The sequence below is a fragment of the Fusarium proliferatum genome (assembly GCF_900067095.1).
Source record: "Fusarium proliferatum ET1 genome assembly, contig: FPRO_scaffold009, whole genome shotgun sequence".
In the NCBI taxonomy this organism is placed as follows: domain Eukaryota; kingdom Fungi; phylum Ascomycota; class Sordariomycetes; order Hypocreales; family Nectriaceae; genus Fusarium; species Fusarium proliferatum.
Genome location: NW_022194798.1, coordinates 154905 through 180604, shown reverse-complemented (window position 1 = coordinate 180604; position 25700 = coordinate 154905). Strand labels below are relative to the sequence as shown.

Sequence of the window (25700 nt, the reverse complement as noted above, 5' to 3'; positions counted from 1 at the left end):
ATGGATTGGATTGATGGTGAGGGGAGAAGGAAATCGTGCAAGTTGAAAACAGGGAATTGACGTGCGCATGTTAGTTACCCCGAGATCTCCGCAGTTGACTAACCTAGCAACTAACGCTATCTGACTTAGTCCTGCACTTCCCCGCCATTTACATTGTATTTATCCCGGTCAGTTACCCCGTCAGACGCCAAAATCTCGTATGGGGCTTCCGTAAACGACATCAAAAACAAAGTTAAATATGGCCTCTACTAAGCTTTCCATCGCCTTTTTATCGGTCGTACAACAGGGGCGTTTGTTTATTCACTAAATAAAGCTTTACATGTCGGTAGAGCTTGTTGAATGTGCGGAGTCCGTCTCACAGCCTAGCTGCATAGCACTTTTACAAACTGTCAATTCGGTCAGATCTCCTACGATTGACTAGTGAAAAACAGGGAATGAGTAAGTGGTAATCAAACTCACATGAAAAGGCCATATCGTCCCCAAAATATGTTTTCAGCACCTCAGCCCCCCATGTGACTCCTGTTTGCGGTGCGTAAGAAACAGCACTCTTGGCGACGGCAACAGCAATCATGGGCGGGAGCTCTTCCAGGTCCTTCATCGTAGGTTCTCTGCCAGTGAGCTTTTGGATGATGCGCTGATGGACATTCTGTGCGACTAATTGACCCATGTGCATCGCGCCACTGCAACGTTTGATCCCCGGCCATTGCACTATGTCGCCCGCTGAGAAATGATCTTGATGATTCGGCGTGCCCGGTCTCAAGTTCAGACTGCAGAATGTAAGTTCGTTGTGCCCCTGCTTGGAAAAGCAAAGTGACTAACCTCGGCAAGACCTCAACGTAACCATTCAAATCCAAAGCCGATGCTGGCAGATATTCGGTCGATGGCACGCTCTGTGAGATGGCGTGTATGACTTTGCTAGCCACCATCTGCGTCCCAGTGTTAAATGTAAGGCGGAGTAAATTGTATCCATCCGACGCCTGCTCTTCAGACATTTGGCACAAACGATGATTCATCAATATCCTAACCCCAGTGCCCCTCAATAGCTCCAAGGTCCTTTCTTTGGCGCTGTCAGGAATCGGCTCCGAGGATAGAAGCATATCTCGTGAATGAACCAGGCTCACAATGAGTCGAGGAATGAGCATCTTGAGCTTTGCAGCTATTTCCACGCCGACAGCCCCGCCACCAACGATAACGACACCGCGTGAGGCATCTTCAAAGCTCTCCGTATGCTGCACTATATGAGATAGAAATTCTTGTTTTGTTTTGGCCCGAGGGGCAATAGGCCAGGCACGTCGTAGACCTGAGGCTGCGACAAGAATATCGTATGACTTGATCATCCGCGTCTTGGTGGCTTCGTCAACAATCACTGCTTTCTTTTTAACACAATCGACTTCCGTCACGGCTCCTTGGATATGCTTGATGAGTGGACCATGCATTTCTGGGATATCTTGATACTTAACCCAGGTCTTGTTCGCAAATTCCTTGTCGAACAAGGCCAAAGGTGACCCGACGAGGTGGTCTATGAGTGTCTTAGGTTAGCCAGGTTTCTTAATTTTAGTTTTCGAAAATCTATTTAGGGTCCGTCGTACGTACAAAAGCCGTCGCGCTCATCTATAATCGTAACTTTAATACTGTACTTTGGGAGCTGGCGCTGATGGATATAGGGCTCTTTGCTTTGGCGCGGCTGTAAGCCACGATGGAGATCAAGGAGATTGACAGCTGCAGAAAGGCCAGCATACGAACCACCAATGATGAGAATGTTGTATGTATGGAAGTTTTGTTGTGCACTTTGCATGATAGAGGGACAACCGGCTGGCGATGTGGCGTCCGAGTGATGAGAAGTAGAGGTAGCCAAAGTAGGAGCTGTTGGTTCCGCCGTGCTGTCCGAGGATTTCGGGCAAAATACGCCTAAGTTTCGTTGCTGATACATATGGGGAAAGGCAATGAATGAATGAGGAGTCATTCGGGTCAATGGACGGCTGAATAAAAGATAATTGCGTATAAAAAGACTGTATAACATTGTTGGGGTAACCGACCAGATGGCATCAAGCTCCGGGCCAGTCGGAAATGATTAAGAGCACAAAGATCGCCTGATTTACTAGGGCCCCAGCCATCTGTTATCAATAAGCACACTCCACGCTTTATATGTGGGTTCAGTCAAATTTTACCAACAAACCACGTTCTGCCGACATGCTCGGAGCCAATTCTCATGTTACCGATTCATTCGGATATCTATGTAGATTCCGTCAGATGGCGTGCGTGGCGCTAGTTATACCGATAAGAAATAGCTGTATTTCCAATGAAGACGTTACGTATCGGCACCAAGCTGGTGTTTACCGGTCATGACTCGATGGATTGTTTGTACATGCAAAGACCGTCCTGAATGTCTGACTCGTTGACATAATAGAATGGCTCTAGTGTGAAACAAATATTTACCATGTCCCAGTCCTGAGTCAGCTGTAGTGGCGTAGGCTCCAGTAGTTACTATATTAGTAAACCCTGCCCACTAAAAAAGTGTCTTCAAATAAAATGCATAAGATTTATAACCTTTTTGCAAACCACGGATATATCACCGGAGACCCCGGAGATATTAGAATCCAGTAACTAGTAAAGGTATTATACTAATAGGGCAGGGCAATGATTTTCATTATAACATTAAGCAGCTATAACGTTTCATTAGTAGTTAATATAAGCTAATAATAAGTACTTTTTAGTTTTTACTTAAGTATATATAATAAATATCTTTATTTTATAAATAATATTATATTTATATAAATAAGATTAAACTTGTTTTAAATCTCTAGTTTTTAATTTTTAGAGATAATAACTTATTACTATAATTAAATATATATTTAATTATTGATATTTTTTCTTCTTATTATTAGCCTAATAAGTAATAAATTTAATTACTATTAACTTAAAGTTAATTTATCTTTTATTAATTAATTTATATAAAAGCTAACTTAATTTCTTTAAACCTTTAGTTTAACCTTACTTTTTCTTTAATACTATTGCCTTATATAGTTAAATATATAAAATAAAAGTATTTAAATATATATTCTGCAATAGCAGTTATATTACACCTATAGATGTTTTTACATAAAGAGTGGACGGGATGGCTTCAGTCTGTGCATGTATGGTCGGAGTTAGCAGTGGAGATGATCCACTGCTATTCCCAAGGCATCATGAAACCCATAAGGCTTTTACTAGCAAGCCCCATTCCGAATAAGACGATGTACGGCCCTCGGGAGTAGAGGGGGAACACACCAAACTCATCAACACTAAGAATCACACAGGTTTCGATGTAGTCTTGGCCCCCCCAGTAGCGTCATGGTCAGGGGTCTTGTATTGCTTTCAGTCACAAATCAGGGAATTCAAGTCATGCCTTTTTTCTTCCTGTATGATAGGAACTAAATGAGCTAATCTTAAAGTCGCTGGCTTACAAAGATTGCCCCTCTACAGGATGTCCGGACAAAAGCGGTCAACAGGTCATGCAGTGGGGCATTCTTCGCGTCATGTTCAACCGCGTGGTCGAGGTGCTGGAGTTCCTCATCCCGAATACGACGGAGGGTCTGGAGGAATTCAAGGATCTCAGTTCCCGCTTCGTAGCCTTCTTGCTCCCAGCCCTGTATGATTTTGATCACCTGCTCGACCTGTTCGTTGTAATGAGTACCAATCTCCGTCTCAACAGCTTCAGTGCATGCCATAGCAGCTTCCTTTCCCATTATTGCCGTTGCCCATCCAAGCCCTGTGGCAAGAACCTGCCACAAAGGATACATAGTAGTTGGACGGATCCGATGTTTAGTTATCAGATCATTAAAAGTGCTTAGATGGCCAACTTCTTGATCATACATGTGTTGCATAAGTGGCCGCAGTTCTGGATGTTGCTTTACCACAATGGGCGTCTGGGCTGCGTAGATAAGCACAGCACCTAATTCTCCTGCTTGATTCACGCGGATCTGGTGGGAGCTGTGAGCTACGACACGACTCATGATCTTCGATTCGATTTACAGCTGCAGAAATGTAATCCTGCTGCTCCGGCGTCAAAGAACCCCATTTGGGCTTCCTTGGAGAACATCCCACAGAGTGGTGTGTTCGTTCGTTATTTGTAAGTCGTCTCGAAACATTGGAAAATGGGGATGCCCAAGCGTTAGGAGGTGATAATAGTGGCCGAGTCTTATACAAAGCCCTCGGAAAATTATTATGGATCGCCATTGCTAGAAGGCATAGCATCTACGTGAAGCGAATGCGGGAGGCCATTTAATATAGCCCTCTGGCAAGCCATCTCTCCCACTGTATCTATGGGATGGTTATCATTCTGTCCGGTACTACTCCCCACTCTACATTCCTGTACGGCCTACGCTCCCAGTCAAGTTTAACAAGAGCGGTGAATTGCATCTTGAGAGCAGCTCACCCTGTATAGCACCGCATTCTCGTACACATTCCATCTGGACACAAAGCTTTCTGAGCAGCCTGCAGGGACATAAAAACATAAATACAATCACTATACCGTCCCAAATCTTCTGTGACCGTGTGCGATCCATAAGAAGAAGCTTATTTCGTAATGTAATCGGTATGTATCAAGTCATCGAAGAACGTGCTTAGTTACAGGGAATAAACAAGGGAAAAGTAGAAATAAAATGTTTTTAAAGTTCGAATTTAATAAATCAATAATATATACGTCGTTATTATTAGTCTACGCATTTATGGCGAGTTTAAGATATAACATATAGCTAACTTCTAAATGACCTTTTTAGGAAAGACTTTAACCCTCTGAAGACAAAGATAAACCTCAAGAGGGTACATCACTTAGCCCCGACTTTAAAATCTCTTCCCAGAAGTTCTACTGATATTAGTAATAAGCTAAATAAAACAAGACTCTTTAACGTTACCCAATCTATGGACTCGGGGTCGAGCCACTGCATGTTATCTATCCAGTCATCAAAATTAGTTTCAAATTCCTGGGCAGCTTCCGAAGACCAGGGGATGCTGTCTGGAGAGAGCATTAACCTATTATTGCGTTATGTTAGCTCTGGTTTGGCTCGAGACATCAGCGGACACACTGTAGCTGGCGAAGAACCGGATATGCTTTCACACATAGGGAACTTCGTTCTTGCAATTTGCTGAGACGTAGGACTGCGGCATCAAATGCCTTTCTCTCGGCAGAAGTATCAATTCCTTGACCCGTCTGTTCCAGAAGACATGACGCCAATGTGACAGCGCCATGTAAAGCGCAAGATCCAACCACGCCATATGCGTACCACCTATAGCTTCTGAAGCGGGGAAGCTCCGTCCATTTCCGATGAATGTCAAGAAGTACTAAGCTTGATGCTATGCACTTCTGTCTCGACTGCGGTCGATAGAGTAGTCTATTGGTAGGCCGTGAGAATGCTCGATGTAAGAGGAGATATAGTTGATGCGCATAAACATCAAGCCCACACCACAGAGCGTAGCTGGAGGAATCAAGCAGGCTAGGCGCTCCATCCACGAGAAATACGGAAGCCCAGCGCTGTTGCTCCGAGGCTATCTCAGCATCCAGAGCCATGAGCCGAGCTTCAGTAAGAGGCGTCACGTCCGAAAGCTCTTTACAAATGCGTGCCGAAAGCCGTAACAGGGATATCTTGAAAATCATAACAGACATCTGCGTTGGTTGTGTCGAAGCTTGAAGAATTCGATCGTCTAAGATATCGGTATCGTTGACGTTTGCGGGCATAGTTGTATAATCATATATAAGAGAAGACATATCGACATCTCTAAATAGAATAGCCTGGTAAGTATGTAAGAGAAGTATACCGGCCCAGCATCGTCTGCGACGTTCTCTTTCAACAAGAGTTAGATTTGGATTTGGCTTGGCTGCATTACACTGCAACGCTATGCCAATATTTGACGCCATCCCTGCATTCAGCTGTAAGACAGACTACTAATAAGGGGGGTTTGAAAGCGGGGGAGCAAGACTAACCGAGCATGACCCAGCTTTGTTCAGCTCCCTCATTATGACTGATTGTGTAGACAAGTACAAGCAATGCCTCTAGGGTACTCAAGCGATAACGAACTAGAAATCTATCTTTACAAAGACAGATCATAGCCATTGCGCGATATCGGTCGGATATGGCTGCTATATTGGGACCGTAAGAGGAATTCGGCGCGATGGAACGAATGACATCGTCGCTTTCATCGATGGTCTTTAGAGTGGCAGAACATACGAGAAAAAGGAGTGCCAGCCATGATAAGTCACAACTGGCTGTGTCTTTGAAAAAGACTGCAAATTGCTTCTGGAAAGTCGGTCCGTGAAGTATATGGAAGAAGGGGGATATGCGGGTGAAGTACTGAATGATTAGATACTCACACGACTCGCGAGGTGGCAAGGCGTTGGTGAGATCACTGACTGTAACCTTGGAAGCAAAAGGAAACGGGAAACACAAAGTTTCTGGTTGATAAAGGGTACCCTGAGCTGGGACGCTGGGATGCCTGGTGTAATCAATAGGTCTCTGCAGCACTGCATCCCAGTGAGACTGAGTAAAGTCTTGGTAAAGACTGCGCCGAAGTTGGTCTTGTTGCTGTTGTTGGCTAGCGTCGCAAAACGCCGAGAATACTGAGGGCGGTGAGGGCTGTGAACTAATGGTTTCATCCCTGGGGGAGGTATTTGGCGACCGCAGAGGCACCGACAAGGGTGAAGGTTGGGCGTCGTTGGTAGGATGGCTGCAGTCATTTGGTCGAGCTGCGGGCGTCATTTGCTCATGATTGTACCTGCATTGCGCGACACAGTCTCTGCGCCTACATGATGCGCAGGGAGTCTGGCGGTCGCAGCGTAATTTGCTCTGCCGACAAGGCCGGCAGCTGATGGGCGTACGATATCGGCGTCGCCTTCGCGCTCCACGTGAGACCTCGGAGCTTGAATTCATAGCTGGTTTAGTGTCTTTTGTGTCAGCGGAGAAGAGCTGAAGTCTTCGGAGAAGAGAAAATGGGCACCGACTGGCTTTTGCTCCCCCATCTCCGTCATCTCCGCGCGCCGGAAATATTTCTCTGCCGAGGTCCGATGACGACAAAAGTGGCAACAATTAGCTTCAGTAGGCCAGCTGTGCAGTTTCAGAGGTGTCTAAAACTAAATTCCGAGACCGAGAGTTGAAAGCCCCCATGAAATATATAGAGGTATAAATCTAACAAGAATTTCTCTTCTTCTTTGGATCATTAGACCGTGTATCACATCCAAACAGTGTGCATTTCATCGGACTTGCTTTAATTGGCCTAGGCCTTGATGTTATCGGAAATAGAATTATTCCTACTAAACTAACCTATAGCCCCGTCCAATGCTGAGTGACTGGCACTTGAAACTGAGTAGAAAGCAGTGCTGAATCGCTACTGTTACCAACAGATAGCTTGTAAGTGCCGCTCTCCATTAGCCAGGAATCGGTTGTGACGTCCCAAACGCTCACAGCGGTCTTAAGAGGAATCTCGATGGTTGCTTGTCTCATTTCGCTAGCCGGAACGAAAAGTTTAGTAAACCCCTTCAATTCTTTGATAGGGCGCTTGACTGCCGATGGTGTAACACAGCTCATATAAACTTGTATCACTTCCTTTCCGCTTGTGGTGACTGAGTTGTTGCGAACAGGTACAGTGACAAGCATGCTCGCCTCGACGCCGCTGCCTCGTATCTGCACACTTGGTTGCCCGAGGATGAAGGACGCATACGATAGACCAAAGCCGAAAGGCCATTGCACCTTTCTCTTGGTTACTTCGTAGAAGCGGTATCCAACAAAGATGTCTTCGTTGTAGTAACATATGCCGGCTTCGCTTATATGACTGAGAAAGGAAGGATTATCCTCAATGACACGAGGCCAAGACAAGGGGAGTTTTCCCGAGGGACTCTCTCTTCCAAAGACTATGTCTGCAATGCCGTGGCCTAGTTCATTACCACCGTACCAGGTTTGCATCACAGCAGGAACTTGATCCCATGGGCCAGATACGGGAGTGCCTGACTGAATGATGACAACGACATTCTTGTTTACTCCTGTAACTTTGGATATTAGTTCATTCTGCCTCCCAGGGAGTTCGTACAATGAACGGTCGGAACCTTCCGATTCCCATTCAGGGCCTAGACCGACGCAAACAACCACTTGATCAGCTGCTTTGGCCAGTTCAACAACACGATCAAGCTCACGGGACTCGTCGGAGTACCTGGCACAGCCAATACGGACACCGCCGGCCCCAAAGACAGGTGCTCCTGCTTTGGTCAGGCTGGAGGTCGTGGCACTGCCAAACTCAACTCGCAGCTTATAGACTCTACTGGCGACAAGCTGCACGTGGTTGATTCTCTCGTCACTCCCGGAACCGAAAAAGCTGGTGCCCCTCTTCTGATCGTGCGAATTGTCAACGATGAGATCGTCGTCAAGATATAATGTTGCGGTTCCAGCGACAGCCAGACTGAAGGCATAGATATCCGTGTTCTCGACAACCAGGTCGGCAGTTATGGTAGCATACACAACATTATCAGGTGCAGCAGGGTTGCTATAGTCGTACAAAACCACGTTCGAGTCGTCGAGCTGCAGGACGTCTATGGCCTCCCGGGCACCAGTGATTTCGCTATTGTTCAATCGCATTGTTGGTGGCGAGGTGTAAAATTTCATTAGGAATTGTCCACGCGTCCCGTCGGGAGCTGTAACGATATCACCCAGTACTGGAAGTTGATTGTAGATCTGGCAGGCTTCGGTGTGCTCTAGGGGCTGTTCGACTTGGCCTTGGAGACCCTCAAGGATCGAGACCACACGTGTAGGCCGGAGCGACGCTGATCCACCACCGCAGAAGAAAGACTTCTGAGAATTGGGTCCGATGACTACGGTCTGCTCTTCAGGGTTAGTCGGATGAGCAAGAAGGACAATGGAAAGAATGTGGTCGACTTGCCTTCTTGTCGACACGGAAAGGCAATATATGGCCGTCGTTTTTGAGGAGGACAACACTCTCTGTCGCTAACCTCCTCAGCACGCTACGATCTTGGTTCGTGTCAGGACATGATTCGGGGCCACTCTCGAGAATTCCAGACGCCCTCACACGATCGGCGAGCTTGAGGACCGAGGCAGCTCTCGCGTCAATTGTACTGCTGCTAATCTTGCCAACACCAAGCGCTGTTGCGACCTGTTTTCCCCTCTGCTCTGTTGGGCCTGGCATTTCGAGATCCAAGCCGTTGTTGATAGCTGCAGCTGTAGAGTATGTTCCAAACCAATCGCTCATTATGCAACCTTGGTAGCCCCATTCGTTCCTCAATATTTGTTGTAGTATCTCTTGGTGCTCGCTCATGTGCTGTCCATTGACTTTATTGTATGCCGTCATAATGGCCCAAGGGTCGGCGTCTCGGATGGCGATCTGGAAGGGAAGGAGGTAAATCTCTCGCAGGGCTCGGGGACTTATCCTGCAGTCTACAAGAGTTCGCTCGTGTTCCATATCGTTTGCGACAAAGTGCTTTAGAGAGCAAGCAATGCCGTTCTTCTGGACGCTGCAGATAAGCGCGCTCGCCAGGCTTCCACTGAGCAAAGGGTCTTCGGAAAAGGATTCGAAACCGCGGCCGCCTAGTGGACTCCTGTTGGAACATATCAGCCGACAAAAGAAGGTAGTGACAGTAGCGCTGCTGTATACCTTTGAGTGTTGGTTGTAGGGCCCAGCCATACATGTGCGCTCTTTGCATGACATCCCCTTGCAATAAGGTCTCCGGCCTCGCGCATCATGTCATGGCTCCATGTGGCTGCCAGTCCAGTGCCGCAGGGGAGACAAGCTGCGGGAACGCTGTTGAAGAACCTTGTGCCTCTAACTCCGTTTGGACCATCCGACATGCGAAGTTTAGGAATAGATAGTCGCGGGATACCTTGCGTATGCCAGAAGTCGGAACCTAGGAAATAACGACATTGGTTGATTAGAGGAGTTCTCGTGATGCTGCTTGGAGAGGGATAGTTACCTGATAGGAGGCTTATTTTCTCACTAGCAGTTAGGTGCTGTAAAAGCTCGCCATACGGGAGCTTGAATGATTCCATGTCGCCCATGCCTGTTGTTTATTGTCGTCGAGGTTGGATGGGTGACAGGTGAGGTGCGAAAGCGAAGTAAGGGTACTGAGAGAGGGTCGCCGAGTCTGATGAAGACGAATGATATCAAGTGAGTCATAGCAAAAATGGATGGAAAGTCAAATCAAATGGGTTTGCCGAAGCGAAGTCATAAGTCTTTCTCATCAAAGTCATCCGGGCGTTTGTTTTGTCGGGTCAGGTCAGGTCGCTGTTCAAGAGGCTTGTTGGATTACTCTACCAAACCAATCGCTGAGGTCTTTGCCGATGATCCCCGTTAGCTTCTTGTCAACATCCACTCACGATGCTTGCCGACTATCCCCGGCAGCAGACTATTGTGGCAGGACTCAGCCGCCCCACCGACAGTACTGTTCAGCCCATACTCATCAGGGCCTAGAAGCATTCTAATTGAGTTTTTAATTGCGAATTCTGGGGATCTGGAGAAGGTGGATTCCCCCATCTTGTGGTATACCGGGGGAGCGAAAGAACCTAGCAGTTCTCCGCAATCATGCGATGGAAAAGAAATAATAAAAGGAAGCGAATGCCGCTCTTGTAATCCAGCGTTCTGGCTTCATCAAACCAGCAGTTCTTCACTGTGCCTTACACCTACATACGTGTCTTACTCAAATTAGTATCGGCTGTCTTTATTGACCGCATCTGCAATGCCTCCTAAGCAGCATCGCGAACAGTCTCTCCTGGCTAGCGTTCTTCCCAAAGAACAGAAGCCTTGGTATCGCATCTCGTACCTCGTCCAACTCAATCTCCTTCTTCTTATCCCTCTCATGTCCTCGTCTGTTGCAGGATTCGATGGTGAGAAACAATCTTTGGTCTTGTTAATAGCTTCGCTAACTTGGCCATGAGGCTCGTTGATGAACGGCCTTCAGGCACTCCCTTCCTGGAAGAACAAGTTCGGGAATCCTCAAGGCCATACCCTAGGCTTCGTCAACGCTGCCCAATCCTTCGGATCGATCCTGGCCCTCCCATTCTGTGGCACACTCTCGGATAGGATTGGCCGCAAGAACACGCTGTTACTCGGTGGCTTGATCATTGTAGTGGCTTCGGTGATCCAGGCAGCCGCTATCAACTACGGGATGTTTGTCGCTTCCCGAGTCCTGGTTGGTATGGGCGCTATCACTATTATACAGCCCAGCCCTATGCTGATTTCGGAGCTGTGTTACCCAAGCCACCGAGGAGTGTACACGGCTCTCTTTTGGACTTTCTACTACTTTGGATCCATTATCGCTGCTTGGAGCACCTATGGTCTCCAGAAGCACATGCCTGACAGTGTCTGGGCGTGGCGAGGTCCCTCTATCCTCCAGGGCGCTCTTCCCATACTCCAAATGGTTTTTGTAAGTAGTTTGTAGTTGATGGATACTCCACGACAGGAAATTGATTTGCTAATACTTGGTTCTTCGTTGCTCAGTGGTGGAAACTCCCTGAATCCCCTCGATGGCTCGTCGCCAACAACAGAGCTGATGAAGCACGGGTTACTCTGGCCAAGTATCATGCTGGCGGAGATGCCTCGAGCCCTCTTGTAAACTTTGAGATGAACGAAATCGTCACCGCTATCGAACTCGACCGACATGCTCAGGACGTTAAATGGAGTGCTCTTGTGGCAACTCCCGGCAACCGAAAACGGGTTCTGATCTCGTTCTTATTGGGCCTCTTTTCTCAGTGGGTGGTAAGTCTCATATCAACCCAGTCATTCCTCTTACATTGTCTCGGAAACTGACAAGTCATTTTGTTTCGAAACTTAGGGAAACAGTGTTGTCTCGTATTATTTGACTCTCGTCCTAGACACTGTTGGCGTTAAGAACCCGGATACCCAGACTCTGATCAACGGTCTTCTCCAGTTATTCAACTTCTTTGCCGCCATCCTCGCCGCATTCTTGGTAGATAAACTCGGCAGGCGTACTCTGTGGAACTGGTCAGGCGTTGGTATGTTGATTTCATTCATCATATGGACCATTTGTTCCGCCCGCTTTGAGATCAACCAATCCAACGGCCTCGGTATCGCTGTCATCGCATTTATCTTCATCTACTTCTTCCATTACGATATTGCCTATACACCACTTGTTCTGGCTTACCCCACCGAGATTCTTCAATACTCTATTCGATCCAAGGGACTGAGTCTGGCTTTTATTGCTATCTACTCGTCACTGATCATCTTGTCTTTTGTCAACCCGATCGCGCTGCAGTCCATCGGCTGGAAGTATTACATTGTCTTTTCCTCCATTACGGCTGTATCCGTCGTCGTCAATTATTTTCTCCTGCCTGAGACAAAGGGCCTCTCTCTTGAGGAGATTGAAGGCCTTTTCGACGACAAGGACGTTTCTGATGGCGGGATAGGATCATCTAAGTTGGAAGGAGGCGAGGTTAGCCACGTCGATGTTAAACGCTAGAGAGATCTTGATAGTCATCTGCAGAGGTACTGGTTTGGAGATAGCTATCGGTTTCTGAGTAAATGGAGAGACATACCGATTCAAGTAAACTGTCGCAAGCTAATTATGCAGAATTGATGATTTCTAGACTTGCGCGCAAATCTCTAGCCTCAGGGCTCCAACTTTCCAATATGCAAAATGCCTTTCTCAATTCCTCTTTCCACCCTGGCGGAAGATTCATAGTATTAACTCTTGAGGCCGCCTTTATCGAGAGAGCAGCACTGGCTACCACACGCAAGGTATACCACGTGCCATGATGCCGATGGTGATAGGTAACGTCATTGATGGAGTCAATGCAGCTAAGCAAGCAGTCGTATGCTAGTGGCTCCACGGTTGATCTATGTTGTAGTAAGTCGGACTGAGGCGCATGTATCATGATGTAGAGCAGAGGCCGAAGAGCCCAGGAACGATAGAGGAGATATCTGCTTCGAACGTGTAACCCCAACTCATTTGACGATTCGGAGATCGGCAGAGCGACTTGCAGCTCACTGGGCAGGTTATCCATCCTTGCAACTCTGTTAGCCAGTCTGGAACATCTGTGACCTCTATAGATCGTTATATTACCATGCATCAAGCTTATCCAGGAGCTGCTGTGCTCGAACACACATACCAGGGATATCCTCTGTCCAATTCCCGGGTTCTTTACTATACATTGTGCTGATGATCTCGCTACCCACTCTGCGCAGGGAGGTTTCAGAGAGATAATACATCCAGCTTTTTAGTTGCCCCGCGTTGCCCCCGGAGTCTAAAGCGGTCGATGGTTCATTTTGAGCTGGGGGCTGTGGAAATGCATACGGGAAGGCTAGTTGGTCGAGCCCGACAGTTGTAGTTCGCAGCTCATTCGATAGTTCACTGATATTATGCTGTAAGGATCAAGAAGACATGGGAGCAACAGTAGGGGAATAGTAAAACTGGCACGACTTACCATTCTGACTGCATACACGACCAGTATAATCTTTGTAGTAGCCCACTATCCACAGATGGGTGAATTGGATACGAAAAGGTTCTTGAATGGATGTAAAGCTTGAGCTGAAGGCTTGCTTGACTGAAATGTAGCCAAGCGGCAACGGGGCGAATGCAAAACATTTCGTATACACCACAAAAGAATCGACATTGGGTTGTCAAGAGAGAGGCCGGTTGTAAGGCTAAAATCTGATTGCCCCTGCGGAACAAATGCTCAGCCTGGTCATTTGATGTATCTTGCGGCACATGTTGCGTGTTTCGGGACGGTACAAATGGTGACGAGCGGAGTCCTAGAGCACAAGCAATAATCTGCAGAAAAGGAGAAAATAAAAGTCAGTTTCTCGTCAGCCTTTAAGATCTTGGAACCAAAGTTTACCACAAGAGCAGACTCTCTACTTGTGTCGAAGCCATTTGCCGAGCAGCGACAAACTGCTTCGGCCAAGACGCGAGAATCTAGTATTGGATTTTTCGAATGAACGTTTTGTAAGAACATGTGAATGGCATATTCGATATCGAAATCATGCTCAACCTCCCGATTCTCGGGATTCTGCTCTGCTGGATTGCCTGGTGATGGATTGTGACCCGTCGAGTCCGAGTCAGTTATTGCTAATGACTGACCTTTCCTTAAAGACGTAAGGCTTTCAAATACTGGCCACTCAAGTATGCTCTCCATCACAGGATACTGAATGAGCATGGGTTGAGCAGAAGAATGAGATATGTTGCTTTTTTCGCATTGGCTTACCGAGTTAACCACCACTTCCTGTATCGAGGATGGGCACTGATTGGAAAGTGATAATGAATGACAAACCTTGGTATGTTCCCTAGGCGTTCTTCCAAGTGCCGCTCCAAACTATCCAACCTGTCTATGATATGTACACTTGCTGCATCGAAACTGGTACTGGTTGTTAGCGAACCATGCGGCATATCGGGCGTAAAGTTCTGAAACGAACTTGGAGTAATTAGAACGTTGATCTTCGTAGATACATGTCGCGCCAGTTTCCAGGCAGAAACTGCATGATGGCCGGCCGCTGTCACATTTGCTTTTGCGGCCACGGCAGACATTACAAGCCATAACAGCACGTCGCCGTGGATAGACACTCTCTACCCTCTGCCTTTTTCTTTGGGCTGCGATTGGAAGAGAAGGCGATACCATGCTGACTAATCACTTTAGTATCTAGCCTGTGACTGCTTGGATATACATGCACCCATGGATCGTCGGGGGTGCCGGTTGGTAAGAGGTGCCTGTTTATCGATTTATTTGAAGTGAAGACAAAGACCAAGGATGAGAGGAAGGAGCAGAGTGGAGAAACAGTATTGCGGGAATAGAATAACCTCTTTTAAAAGGAATATGTAGTTAAAGGGGTATTAAACTTAGCTGATATTACTACTTCTTTAGTATAACTTATATATTATTATTTTTATTATTAATTATAAGTAACATTTTAAGATACTTCTTATTTTTATTATTAATTTATTATTCTAATAAAGTTTAAATTAAAGAAAATATTTAATTAAAATTAAGTATTTTAAGCTCTTTTTTAATATATATAAATGGAATCATTTTTATATTTAATACTTGATTATAATAATAGAAATAAAGCAGGGTGTTCTTTATGGTTCTCTCTTTAAATAGTATAGCTTTAGTTTATAACTAATAATATAATACCTTTATAAGTAATATAACTCTTGTGCCTATATTTATTGCCTGTAATAAGGTTAAGTGGTCAAAAGAGGCTCTAGCATCCAGGCCATAAAGGTAAAGAACACCAAAAAAACACACCCAGGTAAAATACTTATTGCCCTTACTGTTGCCTAGGAATGCTTATTGCCATACTCCATACCAGGATTCATTTAGCTCAAGTTTTCCAGGAGGCTGACCTTGGAATTTTTGAGAAGTTCTGGCACGTTCAGGAAGGGAATTGGCGTTACAGTATGTGAATTTCTAGACGGCGCGCCCCCTTGTACCTGCGCAAGTCAGGATACTCTAAATAGCCATTTAGGAGCGGCGCAGCACTGAGATCTATTAATGATTGATTATCAATAGGTAGGACTAAGGCTTCTCGGGTATTTAGTTAACTACTACCTTATAATTATAGATACTTTGCGATAAATTTTACTATTGTCTTTCGTGCTTCTGCGCCTTCCGGTGACGGCATAAGCGGCCATACGTGAATCATCTCCTCTACCTCAACATACTTAAACCTCTCCAGCTCAACACTCCCTGCCACCCAGGCATCCATACCAGGAGATATACCGCCGTGGCGGAACCGAGCACTGAGACGTCTTGCGTCTGCGCATAGCATGTCATGTGTTCCGGAGAGGAGTAAAATTGGAGGCAAGTCTGCAATGTCGCCAAAGAGCGGGCTGATTCTGGGATCTGAAGCCGCTAAACCCCCACTGAACATATCCGAGACAACGTGTAAACCTTCGGGGCTAAGCCACGGGTCATTGGATCCCAATCTTTTGATCTCGGGGTGGCTGAAGGTACCATCCAGCGCAGGCGAGATCAGAACGAGTGATCTGACCTGGGATATGAGATCTGATTGCATGCGCACGAGATGCTGCGCGAGCAACATTGCCAAATTGCCTCCCGCCGAGTCACCGCCGATGCTGACGATGGGCTGCTTGATTTGGGCCATGATCTCGTGCAGTCCCCCGACGATTTGCTGAGCAGTGGCCGTGGGTCGAGGGATGAGAGGGTAGATAGGGACGAGTACGTCAAGCCCGGTGTCCCTAGCAATCTGCGCCACAAGCTTGTAATGCTGAGATACGATTTCATTGACGAAGGCGCCGCCATGGCAGTACAGCATCGCAGGGCGGTTGGTCTCATCTCCTTTTCCCGGAGAGAATGGCGAGGATGAAATGCGGTACAGAGGCCAGTTGTTTACATCAACGCGCTCAATGGCGATGTCGGAACCGAGGGTCTGCGGTGGCGAGAAGCTCTGCGGGCGGATGTATTGGGCTTGGATATGCTCACGCATGTTGCGCGCGGTCAGGAACTGTGTCTGACTGCGGCGAATCCATACTAGGTAGAACCGGAAAATGCGGGCAGCAAGCGAAACCATCTTGAGAGAGCAAACTGTGTCGATGAATAAAGGTTGAGCTTCGGTGTTGATGAAATCCCTGCTTTTTAGAGATGAACAGCAGCTGAAGAAATAGGATCCAAAACGATAAATGGTGTGAGTCTCCTTATGTCTCAGCGAGGCGCAACTTCCAACCATACGATATTAGACGATGTCATCGTCTGAGGGTCTCCGGCGCCCTAATGCAACCGCCGAGGAGGCCGAGAGCAGGCTAACCTCAAACATGCACAAGCGCGATCTCGCTTATGCAGTATGCCCCATATTAAGTTCCCTTAGGTCGTCTAGCCGCAAACAGTCAATCCTGATGCTCTAGGTTAGAATCAACCATATTTCAGCTCTTGTCTACACCCAAAGCTGTAGCCTACTGTAGCCACAGTCACATGCCCATAGCCCCAGACCCCCCGGATGGATCTATGCTGACGTAGCCTTGCATAATATTGATAAACATACTCGGTTAATTTTTGGATTGCGTTCTTTATGACTGGGAATCTTGGTGGCATTATGGCTACCGAGCTGAGACCCAGCGGATTACTGCCGCGCACAAAGACGATTGTGTCAGCTTGCGATAGCTGTAAACGGCGCAAACTCAAGTGCTCTGGCGAACAACCCTGCCAGCGCTGCCATGCAGGTACCATCGTGTGAGACGGACACTCTATCCACCCAGCAATACCCCCTGATATCAGCGAGCCTGATGAATTATCTACGCATGGCTAATTCGCTCTTTACCGAGTAGTTGCACCTATGGAAATTCGACTGCGCGGGCTAAACCGGTCGACTACATTCGCCATCTTGAGTCTAGGGTAGCGGAGTTGGAGGCGCAATTGGCGGGTTCGACTCTACACAACAATGAGCACTCAATTTCATCCGTGGGTCTCTTGGAGGCAAATCCACAAGCTGGTGCGAGTCAAACCCCCCCAGACGCTGTTGATACGCTCGTCGGACCCGGGGACGACTTGTTGTCTTCTTTCGACGGATCCGAGACCTATCACGGGGCATTCGCCAGCCTCAATGTCTTGCGGATTGTGAGAGATAAATGCGACAGTCTTGCAAACATCATGGCTCCTCTTTCCTCTGGTCGGGTTCTGGCTGAAGCGTTCGCAAAGGAAACTGTTCCGTCTCCCATTGAACAAGTGACGTCACTCGCCACTGAGCTACCGGAGCTGGCAGAGTGTCAGCGACTTTGCTACGTCGCCATCGAGGAAGCCCTGCCATGCCACGAGTGTATTGACCGCGAGGCGTTCTTTGCTCGGCTCATCCAGGTACATGCGAAACCGCAGAAAGAACTAAATCCTACTGATCATGCCTTTCTGGCGCTGATATTTGCATTGCTGGGATTCGCCAAGCGTTATGAGACAGATAATCACAGCACAACGGAGGCACACTCGAACCGCGACATTATATTACAAAGGTAGGAGAACCTTATGTAACCACCTGAAGTATCAAGGCTACCGTAGCTATTCCGGTTCCATGCACGGCCGTTGCTGATATGAAGCATAGATGGGGGTTCTATCAATCAAGTATCCAAATGCTCCAACTGGACGACCTGTGCAGTCTGGACATTCTAAGAGCCATCATATACCAGGTGCTTTTCTTAGCAGCAAATTGCATGCTATCTAAAGCCTATACACGACTCTCGATCGGAGTGGCCACCGCGCTTCGTATCGGTTTGCATGTGTCGGGGCCATCGTTGGATGCAGGCATTCAATTACCTGCGGAACGGATGTTTCGGCGGCGACAGGTCTTTTCGGTGCTCTATGCTCTCGACACCTACCTCGCCAGCACGTTGGGGGTACCAAAACTGTTCCACCAAGTAGACACCGACCAGATCCTCCCGCTGCGGGACGAGAACCTCCATGATCACGGTATCTCTTTCGTACGCCAAAATCCCCACACACCCGAGGCTGAAACTCTCGTCATTTGTCGGATTTTGGTAATAATGGCAGAGATACACAAGCGCCGAGATCCATTCGGCAAAAGCATCGCTTTAAACGGTACCGGCAGCACCTACAAACTGACGAGTCAGGATGTTGCTTCACTGGATGCCCAGCTCACCGAGTGGTATAATAGTCTGCCACCTGTTGACGAGATCCCTCCTGTGAGGCGGGCTTTACATGCCCAGTTGGCGATTCGTCATACGTATGCGATAACACAGATGGCTCTTCACCGGCCATTCCTGCATCATCTGACCCGCAAAGCGGACGATCAGAGCTTCTGCATGGAGGGATACGCATACGGTTCGCAATGTATTACTGCGGCCATGCAAACTGTATGGTAAGAGCTTCCTATTGTTTTCTCTTAATCAGAGCGCCGACACTTTTTCTTGTCTTTTTATCATTTTGTGATTAAGACCCTTTATCTAACTTATTTGGCGTCGTAGGTTACTCCAACGCCTGGATGATCAAGGACTCCTCCATGAGTCCATTTGGTTTTACATCTCCTCGCTAGCATTCGCAGCTAGCTCTTTGATCTTCTTCGTGCTGGGCAGTCCCTATTCCACCACCGTGAGGGATGCCACGCAAACAGCATTCAAGGCGCACGGGTTGCTGGAAAAGCTCGCGCAGAAGAATGAGACGGCGCAGCGTTGCTTTGAGTCAATTGACTTCTTGATGGCTCGGGCGAATCTGGATGTACATGAACAGAGATAAATAACACATAGCTAGGGAATACTGTATATACCTCAGAGATTATCAAACTAAGCTACTTTGCTGCTGCTTGCCATCAGCGCCACTCCGCTCAGTCACGAACTATGGCAAGGCCAGTATACGCATGCCCAGCGGACTCGTAAATCTTCTTCTTAGGTCCAGGAACAGTCTCGCACTGCCACAGCCTTCCCGCCAAGTCAGCAACATAAATGCAATCGCGTTTCTTGTCCAGTCGCAGGCCAATCGCCTCCCCAAACCCCTGAGCAATAATCTGTCTTCCAAACTTGCTCTCAGCGGCCGGTGGCTGTCCAACTATTGTTTTCTTGTTCAGCGTGTTACCCAGCGGCATCTCGCCTCGGTCAGTCCAGTAGAGCACCCCATTATCCTCGTCGAACTCAAGGTCAATTGGTTCCGGTAAGCCTTTGGCAATCAGCTCAATATCCCTGCGCGACGATGCGTCACTGCCTTCAGGTATATCGGTACTAGTAGAGAAGATTCTCCCATCGTTGCCCTTGGACGGACCTTTCTGAGTCCAGAACACCTTACCCAGCTTTTCGGACACTGTGATGCCGACAGGCCAGTTGGTCTGGTCTGCGGCCTTTTCAGGCTCTTGAGCGAAATCCCCTGTCTGAACAAGAATCTCATGCTCTGATCCGTCAAGGTTGCATCGATGAATGCGCAGCCCTTCGCGGTCACAGAAGTAGATCTTCTTGCTTCCCTGGCTGATGTGAAGCTGCTTAGGAGTATGGACGTGACCGCGAGGGACAACGGTACGGATATCGCTGCCGTCCAACTTAGCGCTATACACAGCTCCATCATTGTTAGGAGGGTAGCCCATGCAAGTCCAGTACATTCTATCACCGCACACATCAATGCCATCTGGGATAGTCTGTCCAGAGACCAGCGCGTTCGGACGAGCGTTCTTATTCTCAACCGAGAACTCCAGGATCTGACCACTAGAAAGGTAAGTCTCGGCCGTCAGCTCCCCAGGGCTTGCACCTTGGTAGAAGTTGAGGACCAGGAGCTTGGTCTTTTCTCCTGATGCGGGCACGGGATATAGTCCACCTTGATCGGATTTATTTCCAAGTTTTCCCTTGGCGACGTAATTCTCGTGCAGCCACTTCAAGGTGGTGTCGGGTAAGCCTCGTTTCTCAACATAGTTCTCCTCGATGTGCTCGACGGTATCGAGACCAACACTGTCTATATGACCCCTGTCAGAACTCATGTACGAAAAAGAAAAGATACCAAAGGGATGAGGAGGGGGATAAAGTTACTAGGACGGATGTTAGTGATTGTTTTCTATATCATGGATTGAGGGTATAATGGAACAGACGTACCCCATCATGGTGCAGGGGCCGGTTGGTGACTGGTACATATCCATCCAGACTTGGTCAATAGTCTGAGGGTCAGCAACGCCTTCGGCGATGACCATCAGCACTTCACGCTTGATAGATGCCCAAATGCGGTTGAAAATGAAGCCCGATGACTCCTTCTTGGCGGTAACAGGCTTGAGCCCGCATTTTGTCATTTCTTGCGAGAGGAAAGGGAAGATCTTGCTAGCGGTGCTTCCGGAAGTCATAAGTTCCACGATAAGGGCCTGAAAATTAGTAGCGGTTCTCTTTAGAATGCGAATCTCTTTTTCAAGATGATGGCCTACTGGCCAGGATCGCAATCTCTTAGCTAGTATGAACATACCTGGGGAGGCATCATGAAATGCGTGTTGAGGACGCGAGCCTTGGTGGATTCCTTGACTTTTCCCAAAAGCTCTCTTGACATAAAGGATGAGCTGTTAGAGGCCAGGATACAATCAGCTGGCGCTTGCTGCTCCAGGGCAAGGAAAGTATCCTCCTTGAGACTCAATATTTCCGGCACAGCCTCAAAGACAAGCCAGGTGTCCTTGACAGCGGCACCAAAGTCCTCGGTAGCCTCCCATGATCCTTTTTCGCCATGGGATATCGTGAGATAGTCTGTGATGTTTGCGTCGATATAGGCAATTGCATCTGCCCTCGACTTTTCAGATGGATCGCGGATGATAACGTGCCATCCGACACTTGCAAAACAAGCAGCGATTCTACGCCCCAAGACACCGCCGCCCAGGACGGTGATGGGTCGGGACGTGTAATCTTTAGGCGGCGACCAGGTCATTGTTGGCGCAGGGATTGGCAGAAATGGAGAAGGAAAGGTCTGGCCAGGAGGGTTCTTGTTAAACATATATATACTTTCTAGACATTCCCTTTTAGACATAGCGAGGGAAAGTTCATCCCCTCTACCTACGAATATTGCTTCTCGTATTCCGTCATGGTTCTCAAAAGCTACGAGTTAAGAAACGGCCCACACTGCAATCAGTCTCCTAAGTTGAGGTTTTGCTTAATCCACGCCCCCTCCTTCACCAGCCGAGAATTGTGGGGTAGGAGGCCAGTTCAGTGCTAGGAGGGCACAGAACCTTGGTGGCCTGAGGAATGCTTAGAGCGTCACATTCAGCTGCAGTGTGTTAGGTGCCGAAAAGGGACTTAATAAATTATAAATGTGTATCCCTGGGGATCAGGAAGTTTATTACCACGACCGTAGCTGTCGGGACGTAAGCCCACCAAGCCCACCTCGGAAGACCTCGGCGACTGCATTAGCGCCAGTCGATGCTAATCTTATCCACCCACCCGGCGAGCGCCGCCAAAAGTTCCTGGAATACTAACAACAAGATTCCTTGATCCGTCATGTCTCACTAAGACGTCATGCAAATTGAGAAGATTCCCTTGAGGGTAGCGGACCCTCATCAGTAAAAAGTCGGAGTTAACATATACTTTAATTCATTCAACTTAAGAGGCATTTCTCTCTTTAAACTCTTGAACGAAATCTCTGATCCTGCGCCCAATCCTCTTAGGCATATTAGCCTCTGTCTCTACATTCGCGCCGTCTTCCAACAACATTAATGCATCTGCATAAGGCTTCCACCCCTGGCTATTCCCAAAGTCAATTGCGACGGTCGGTTTCCTGCTCTGCGGCCAAAGGACAGATTTCCTATATTCCTCTGTCTGCAGCTGGAATAGCCTAAGGCAGGGACATGACACTATTTTGGCTCTTAAACCATATTCCCCTATGAGAAGCTCTTGTGTGCCCATTGCATAGTGAATACCAACTCCGGCGGCTATGAGAGTCAAGTCAAAGTCCTCGTCGTGACATTTGGAGAACGTGTAAGCTCCATATGTCACACCTAGACGAGACGAGTGACCAGGAAAGCTTGTGGCGCCTTTGAGAGGCAATGAAATAGTCGTTGGTAACTTGGTTGATCTGATGGACACCAAAAAAGCCCCTGCAGCTTCTTCGGCGTCGCATGGGCGGATATGGAAGGTTTCGGGCCTTGTCCTCCCCGGCCTCGAACGCCTGTCTGGCTGCTGTGAAAAGTCATCCCTTCTGAAGGATCTGCGTTCTCTTCTCCGGGACCACTGCTCAGCTGGTAAGGAAGATATTGGTAGAGGCATCGGGCTAGTAAATGCACGTTGGTGTTGAGTTATGGTACCTGATCTGCCGGCAACGTGGCACCAGAACTCCCTGGCGACCGCTGGGTACAGCTCCCTGTATTCCCTCATCCTCACCAGCCAATCGGTCTCGTAAAGCTTGCTTTTTGCTGATACGTTTAGGAAGATATCGTAAAGCTCTTGTGGGAGATGGAGCGGATTGTTGTTGAGATGAGAGTCTACTTGGTGTGACGAGGAACGGTTTGGCATTTGGATACTGACCAGGGTTGGCGCGTTGCTTCTTCTTGATTTGTTGAGGGCCATATATATGGCTTTGCTTGTATTAGAGAATAGGTCAGTCATCGCGGAAGGCACCCTGGTAGAACTTACTGGCGATAGTCAAGTTCTCGTCATTTACCAGTTTGATTACATCCCAGCCATGCGTCTTGAAGTTGTTAACTTCGAGATTATTGCTTATTGAATCATACGTGCTATCATAAATGACACAGAGATTCCTGAGCTTCCAATTACCGGCAAGAGCGACTGCTTCTAGAGCACTGCCCTGCTGGAACTTGGGATCATCAATGATGCACCAAATCATATTGTCTACAAGCTCCAGATCTGGTTTGTTGTAGAGCATCGTAAGGTTTTTCAATGCAATTGCCTGGCCTATAGCACTCTGGATTGCTTGATTTGAGTGACAGTGAGGAGTTGTTGTTCTAGAAAAGACGCTGGCAATATCTGGAAGGCCGACGGCGATACCCTTTGCTGCGATGAGATGCTTAAACAAGCCTTTCCATCTGCCAGCATAATCTATAGGAGGCATGTGAGCTGGTGCAGAGAAACAGCTAGCTAGACACTGGCAATAAAACCTACGTCCTGACACGACTAAACGATCCCGATTAAAGTATGGACTGTCTTCTGGTGCGTATCTCATCACATACTTAAACAGAGCTGTTCCAATAGAAGCCTTCAACCTGGAGGATCTACATGAGTAATTAGATAAACGTCATCCCAGCTGTTACCTTTGCGATGGGACTTACTCATATCCTTCTTTATTTGATTGCGAAATGAGACCAGTGAGCAGCTTCAACGATCTATCTAGCTCTTGAAGCTCATCAGAGGAGCTACCACTGGCCCGAAAACTACCTGAGGCTTCAGTGGGAGTTTGATGCATCATGGGGTTATAGTCAAAACACAAGAGAACTGTGGCAAGGTGAAAAAGAAAACCAGTAGTCAAGAGTAGAATGGTAATCTTGTGATCTGCTTCTCCCATCTATGATCTATCTATCCATTATACAGTCTCTTGTATCACTTGTCCATGAAACCAGTTTAGTTCACACCGTTGACAGGCTCGTCACTTGTCACCTTTGAGTGTCAAACTTCCCATGCTCATGACAGTCGTCAGGTCAACGCGCAAATTTAATTGATCAAAGCAAAGAAGCATGGGGCGAGCCTCGCTTCGAGGTGGGCTCGCAACGAGGCCATTCGCCAGTTGAGCTCTTACTAATGACCGACCAGGGGTGGTGAGGTACTCGTCGGGGGCTAGATCTGGAGCCGGGCTCGTGTGAGTGAGAAGGGTCAAAGATTCGCCGCACTTTGCCCCTCATAAGCTCTGAGATGGCTCTTTTAAGGCAGTTTTAATTCGTTAAAGGTCCTCGGCCCTGACATATCTGGCCGATGCCATCATTGCCGGGGAGACAGCATAGAGTTTGGCGGGGTTCAAAGTATCGGCTTCATTGATCAAGTCTCACACCGACATGCATGCAGGGTACGAAGAGCTAGATTCATAATGTTGTTTTTGCCGTGGAAAGAAACCACCATATCCTACTGTGTTTTCCCGCTACTTCCACAGATATCCATCCACCGCTCAACCTCGGCTTGGAGCACAGCCATACCGCCATCCATGAGCTGCATCAGTGGCTCTTGGGCATGCTCTCTGACATAGGTATTCCAACCCTCTAGGATAAGCTTGTTGATGTTTAATTTAACTGCACCGCTCTGAATGCATCGTTGCATAATCTCAGGCGTAAAGTCGTTTGTACCGTGGAGCGCCATTATCACGCGACTGTTGACCTGGGTGTTGACGCTGGATAAACGATCAAAATCGAGTTGAGGACCCGCTGGGCCGTAGTCGCCGTGTATGTTACCTATGCTCGGCGCAAGAAGGTCGATTCCGGCTGCTAGAAAGTCTTCAACTACTCTGGGCGTGGTGAACAGTGCTTATGATAAACCATCAGTATCCAGCTTCCTCGTATAGGTATTGGCTTGGTGTCGCTTTACTTACCCTCCAGAGATCCCGTGTCGGCAATCCCCTCTTCTCCCCCGTTGATGCGACCACTTTCAGCCTCAACAGCGATGCCGTGATCATGGCAAGTCCTCGTCAAGACCTTTGTCTTTCCTAAGTTCTCGTCGTGGTCATAATGGCTCATATCCACCATAATCGAGTCAAACGGCAAAGTGGCAGCAATTTCTCGGATCTGCGCTTCGTCCTGCGCATGGTCTAGATGGAGCGACAGTGGTACTGTTGCTGCCTTGACTGCTGCTGCTGCTGCCCATGCCAAAGTCGGGAGCTGTTTGACAGTTGAAGGGAAGAGCAGAAGAATAAGGGGTGATCTTTTGGCTTCGGCAGCGCGAACTAGCGCTGTCAGGTGCTCGATGTTGTAACTGAACAATTAAATTGCGCATGAGAATAGTTCATTTGAGTCGGAATAAGGAGCACCCACCAAATTATAGCCAAGACACCATACCTGCCCGCGGCCGCTGAGCGGAGGATCTGCAGGGTGCGGTTCTGCTTCTGAACATCCGGCCAGGAATCCATTTCTGCTGTTTCTTCTTGCTCACGGATGAGTGGAAGAACGATTAGATACCGAAATTCTCCTATTACTTTTTAATATGACACTCACGGGAATCAAGACCCTGGGCTTCCATACTTTCCATACTGCTTATCCTCGATACGGGCTAGCGTAAGCCGAGGGTGGGGCTGTCCTCGAGACGAGAGCACCATCACCTCGAAGCGAGGTCATCTCCTTTCACGCTGCTCACGCTCGCTACCTTCTCGCGCACGTATACCGCA

The 25700-nt window shown here is 47.9% G+C and overlaps 11 protein-coding genes across 11 annotated transcripts; 2 read left to right on the top strand and 9 right to left on the bottom strand.

Annotated features, from left to right (window-relative positions):
* Positions 1-315: 315 nt before the first annotated feature.
* Positions 316-1795, bottom strand: FPRO_15757 (pyridine nucleotide-disulfide oxidoreductase AMID-like family protein; the record flags this gene model as incomplete). The annotated part of the gene is made up of 4 exons (XM_031219888.1): positions 316-386; positions 460-767; positions 820-1519; positions 1594-1795. 4 exons carry the CDS (start codon positions 1793-1795, stop codon positions 316-318), a joined length of 1281 nt encoding a protein of 426 aa, XP_031085602.1.
* A 1630-nt stretch (positions 1796-3425) lies between these two features.
* FPRO_15758 (uncharacterized protein) lies at positions 3426-4215 on the bottom strand (the record flags this gene model as incomplete). Its single annotated transcript, XM_031219887.1, has 2 exons — positions 3426-3959; positions 4012-4215. 2 exons carry the CDS (start codon positions 4213-4215, stop codon positions 3426-3428), a joined length of 738 nt encoding a protein of 245 aa, XP_031085601.1.
* Positions 4216-4792: 577 nt separating this feature from the next.
* FPRO_15759 (uncharacterized protein) lies at positions 4793-6731 on the bottom strand (the record flags this gene model as incomplete). The annotated part of the gene is made up of 4 exons (XM_031219886.1): positions 4793-4843; positions 4893-5010; positions 5064-5895; positions 5960-6731. 4 exons carry the CDS (start codon positions 6729-6731, stop codon positions 4793-4795), a joined length of 1773 nt encoding a protein of 590 aa, XP_031085600.1.
* A 561-nt stretch (positions 6732-7292) lies between these two features.
* FPRO_15760 (uncharacterized protein) lies at positions 7293-10028 on the bottom strand (the record flags this gene model as incomplete). The annotated part of the gene is made up of 3 exons (XM_031219885.1): positions 7293-8842; positions 8895-9571; positions 9628-10028. 3 exons carry the CDS (start codon positions 10026-10028, stop codon positions 7293-7295), a joined length of 2628 nt encoding a protein of 875 aa, XP_031085599.1.
* Positions 10029-10705: 677 nt separating this feature from the next.
* FPRO_15761 (uncharacterized protein) lies at positions 10706-12445 on the top strand (the record flags this gene model as incomplete). The annotated part of the gene is made up of 4 exons (XM_031219884.1): positions 10706-10853; positions 10905-11392; positions 11467-11724; positions 11801-12445. The coding sequence occupies 4 exons, from the start codon at positions 10706-10708 to the stop codon at positions 12443-12445; spliced, it is 1539 nt and encodes a 512-aa protein (XP_031085598.1).
* Positions 12446-12783: 338 nt separating this feature from the next.
* On the bottom strand, positions 12784-14519 carry FPRO_15762 (uncharacterized protein; the record flags this gene model as incomplete). Its single annotated transcript, XM_031219883.1, has 7 exons — positions 12784-12822; positions 12885-12990; positions 13049-13336; positions 13410-13756; positions 13824-14184; positions 14256-14339; positions 14398-14519. 7 exons carry the CDS (start codon positions 14517-14519, stop codon positions 12784-12786), a joined length of 1347 nt encoding a protein of 448 aa, XP_031085597.1.
* Positions 14520-15537: 1018 nt separating this feature from the next.
* On the bottom strand, positions 15538-16428 carry FPRO_15763 (uncharacterized protein; the record flags this gene model as incomplete). Its single annotated transcript, XM_031219882.1, has 1 exon — positions 15538-16428. One exon carries the CDS (start codon positions 16426-16428, stop codon positions 15538-15540), a length of 891 nt encoding a protein of 296 aa, XP_031085596.1.
* A 1157-nt stretch (positions 16429-17585) lies between these two features.
* Positions 17586-19175, top strand: FPRO_15764 (uncharacterized protein; the record flags this gene model as incomplete). The annotated part of the gene is made up of 3 exons (XM_031219880.1): positions 17586-17938; positions 18028-18801; positions 18908-19175. The coding sequence occupies 3 exons, from the start codon at positions 17586-17588 to the stop codon at positions 19173-19175; spliced, it is 1395 nt and encodes a 464-aa protein (XP_031085595.1).
* Positions 19176-19263: 88 nt separating this feature from the next.
* On the bottom strand, positions 19264-21416 carry FPRO_15765 (uncharacterized protein; the record flags this gene model as incomplete). Its single annotated transcript, XM_031219879.1, has 3 exons — positions 19264-20368; positions 20510-20769; positions 20868-21416. 3 exons carry the CDS (start codon positions 21414-21416, stop codon positions 19264-19266), a joined length of 1914 nt encoding a protein of 637 aa, XP_031085594.1.
* A 569-nt stretch (positions 21417-21985) lies between these two features.
* FPRO_15766 (uncharacterized protein) lies at positions 21986-23801 on the bottom strand (the record flags this gene model as incomplete). Its single annotated transcript, XM_031219878.1, has 3 exons — positions 21986-22956; positions 23015-23610; positions 23668-23801. 3 exons carry the CDS (start codon positions 23799-23801, stop codon positions 21986-21988), a joined length of 1701 nt encoding a protein of 566 aa, XP_031085593.1.
* Positions 23802-24451: 650 nt separating this feature from the next.
* Positions 24452-25445, bottom strand: FPRO_15767 (uncharacterized protein; the record flags this gene model as incomplete). The annotated part of the gene is made up of 3 exons (XM_031219877.1): positions 24452-24846; positions 24912-25291; positions 25351-25445. The coding sequence occupies 3 exons, from the start codon at positions 25443-25445 to the stop codon at positions 24452-24454; spliced, it is 870 nt and encodes a 289-aa protein (XP_031085592.1).
* Positions 25446-25700: the final 255 nt, after the last annotated feature.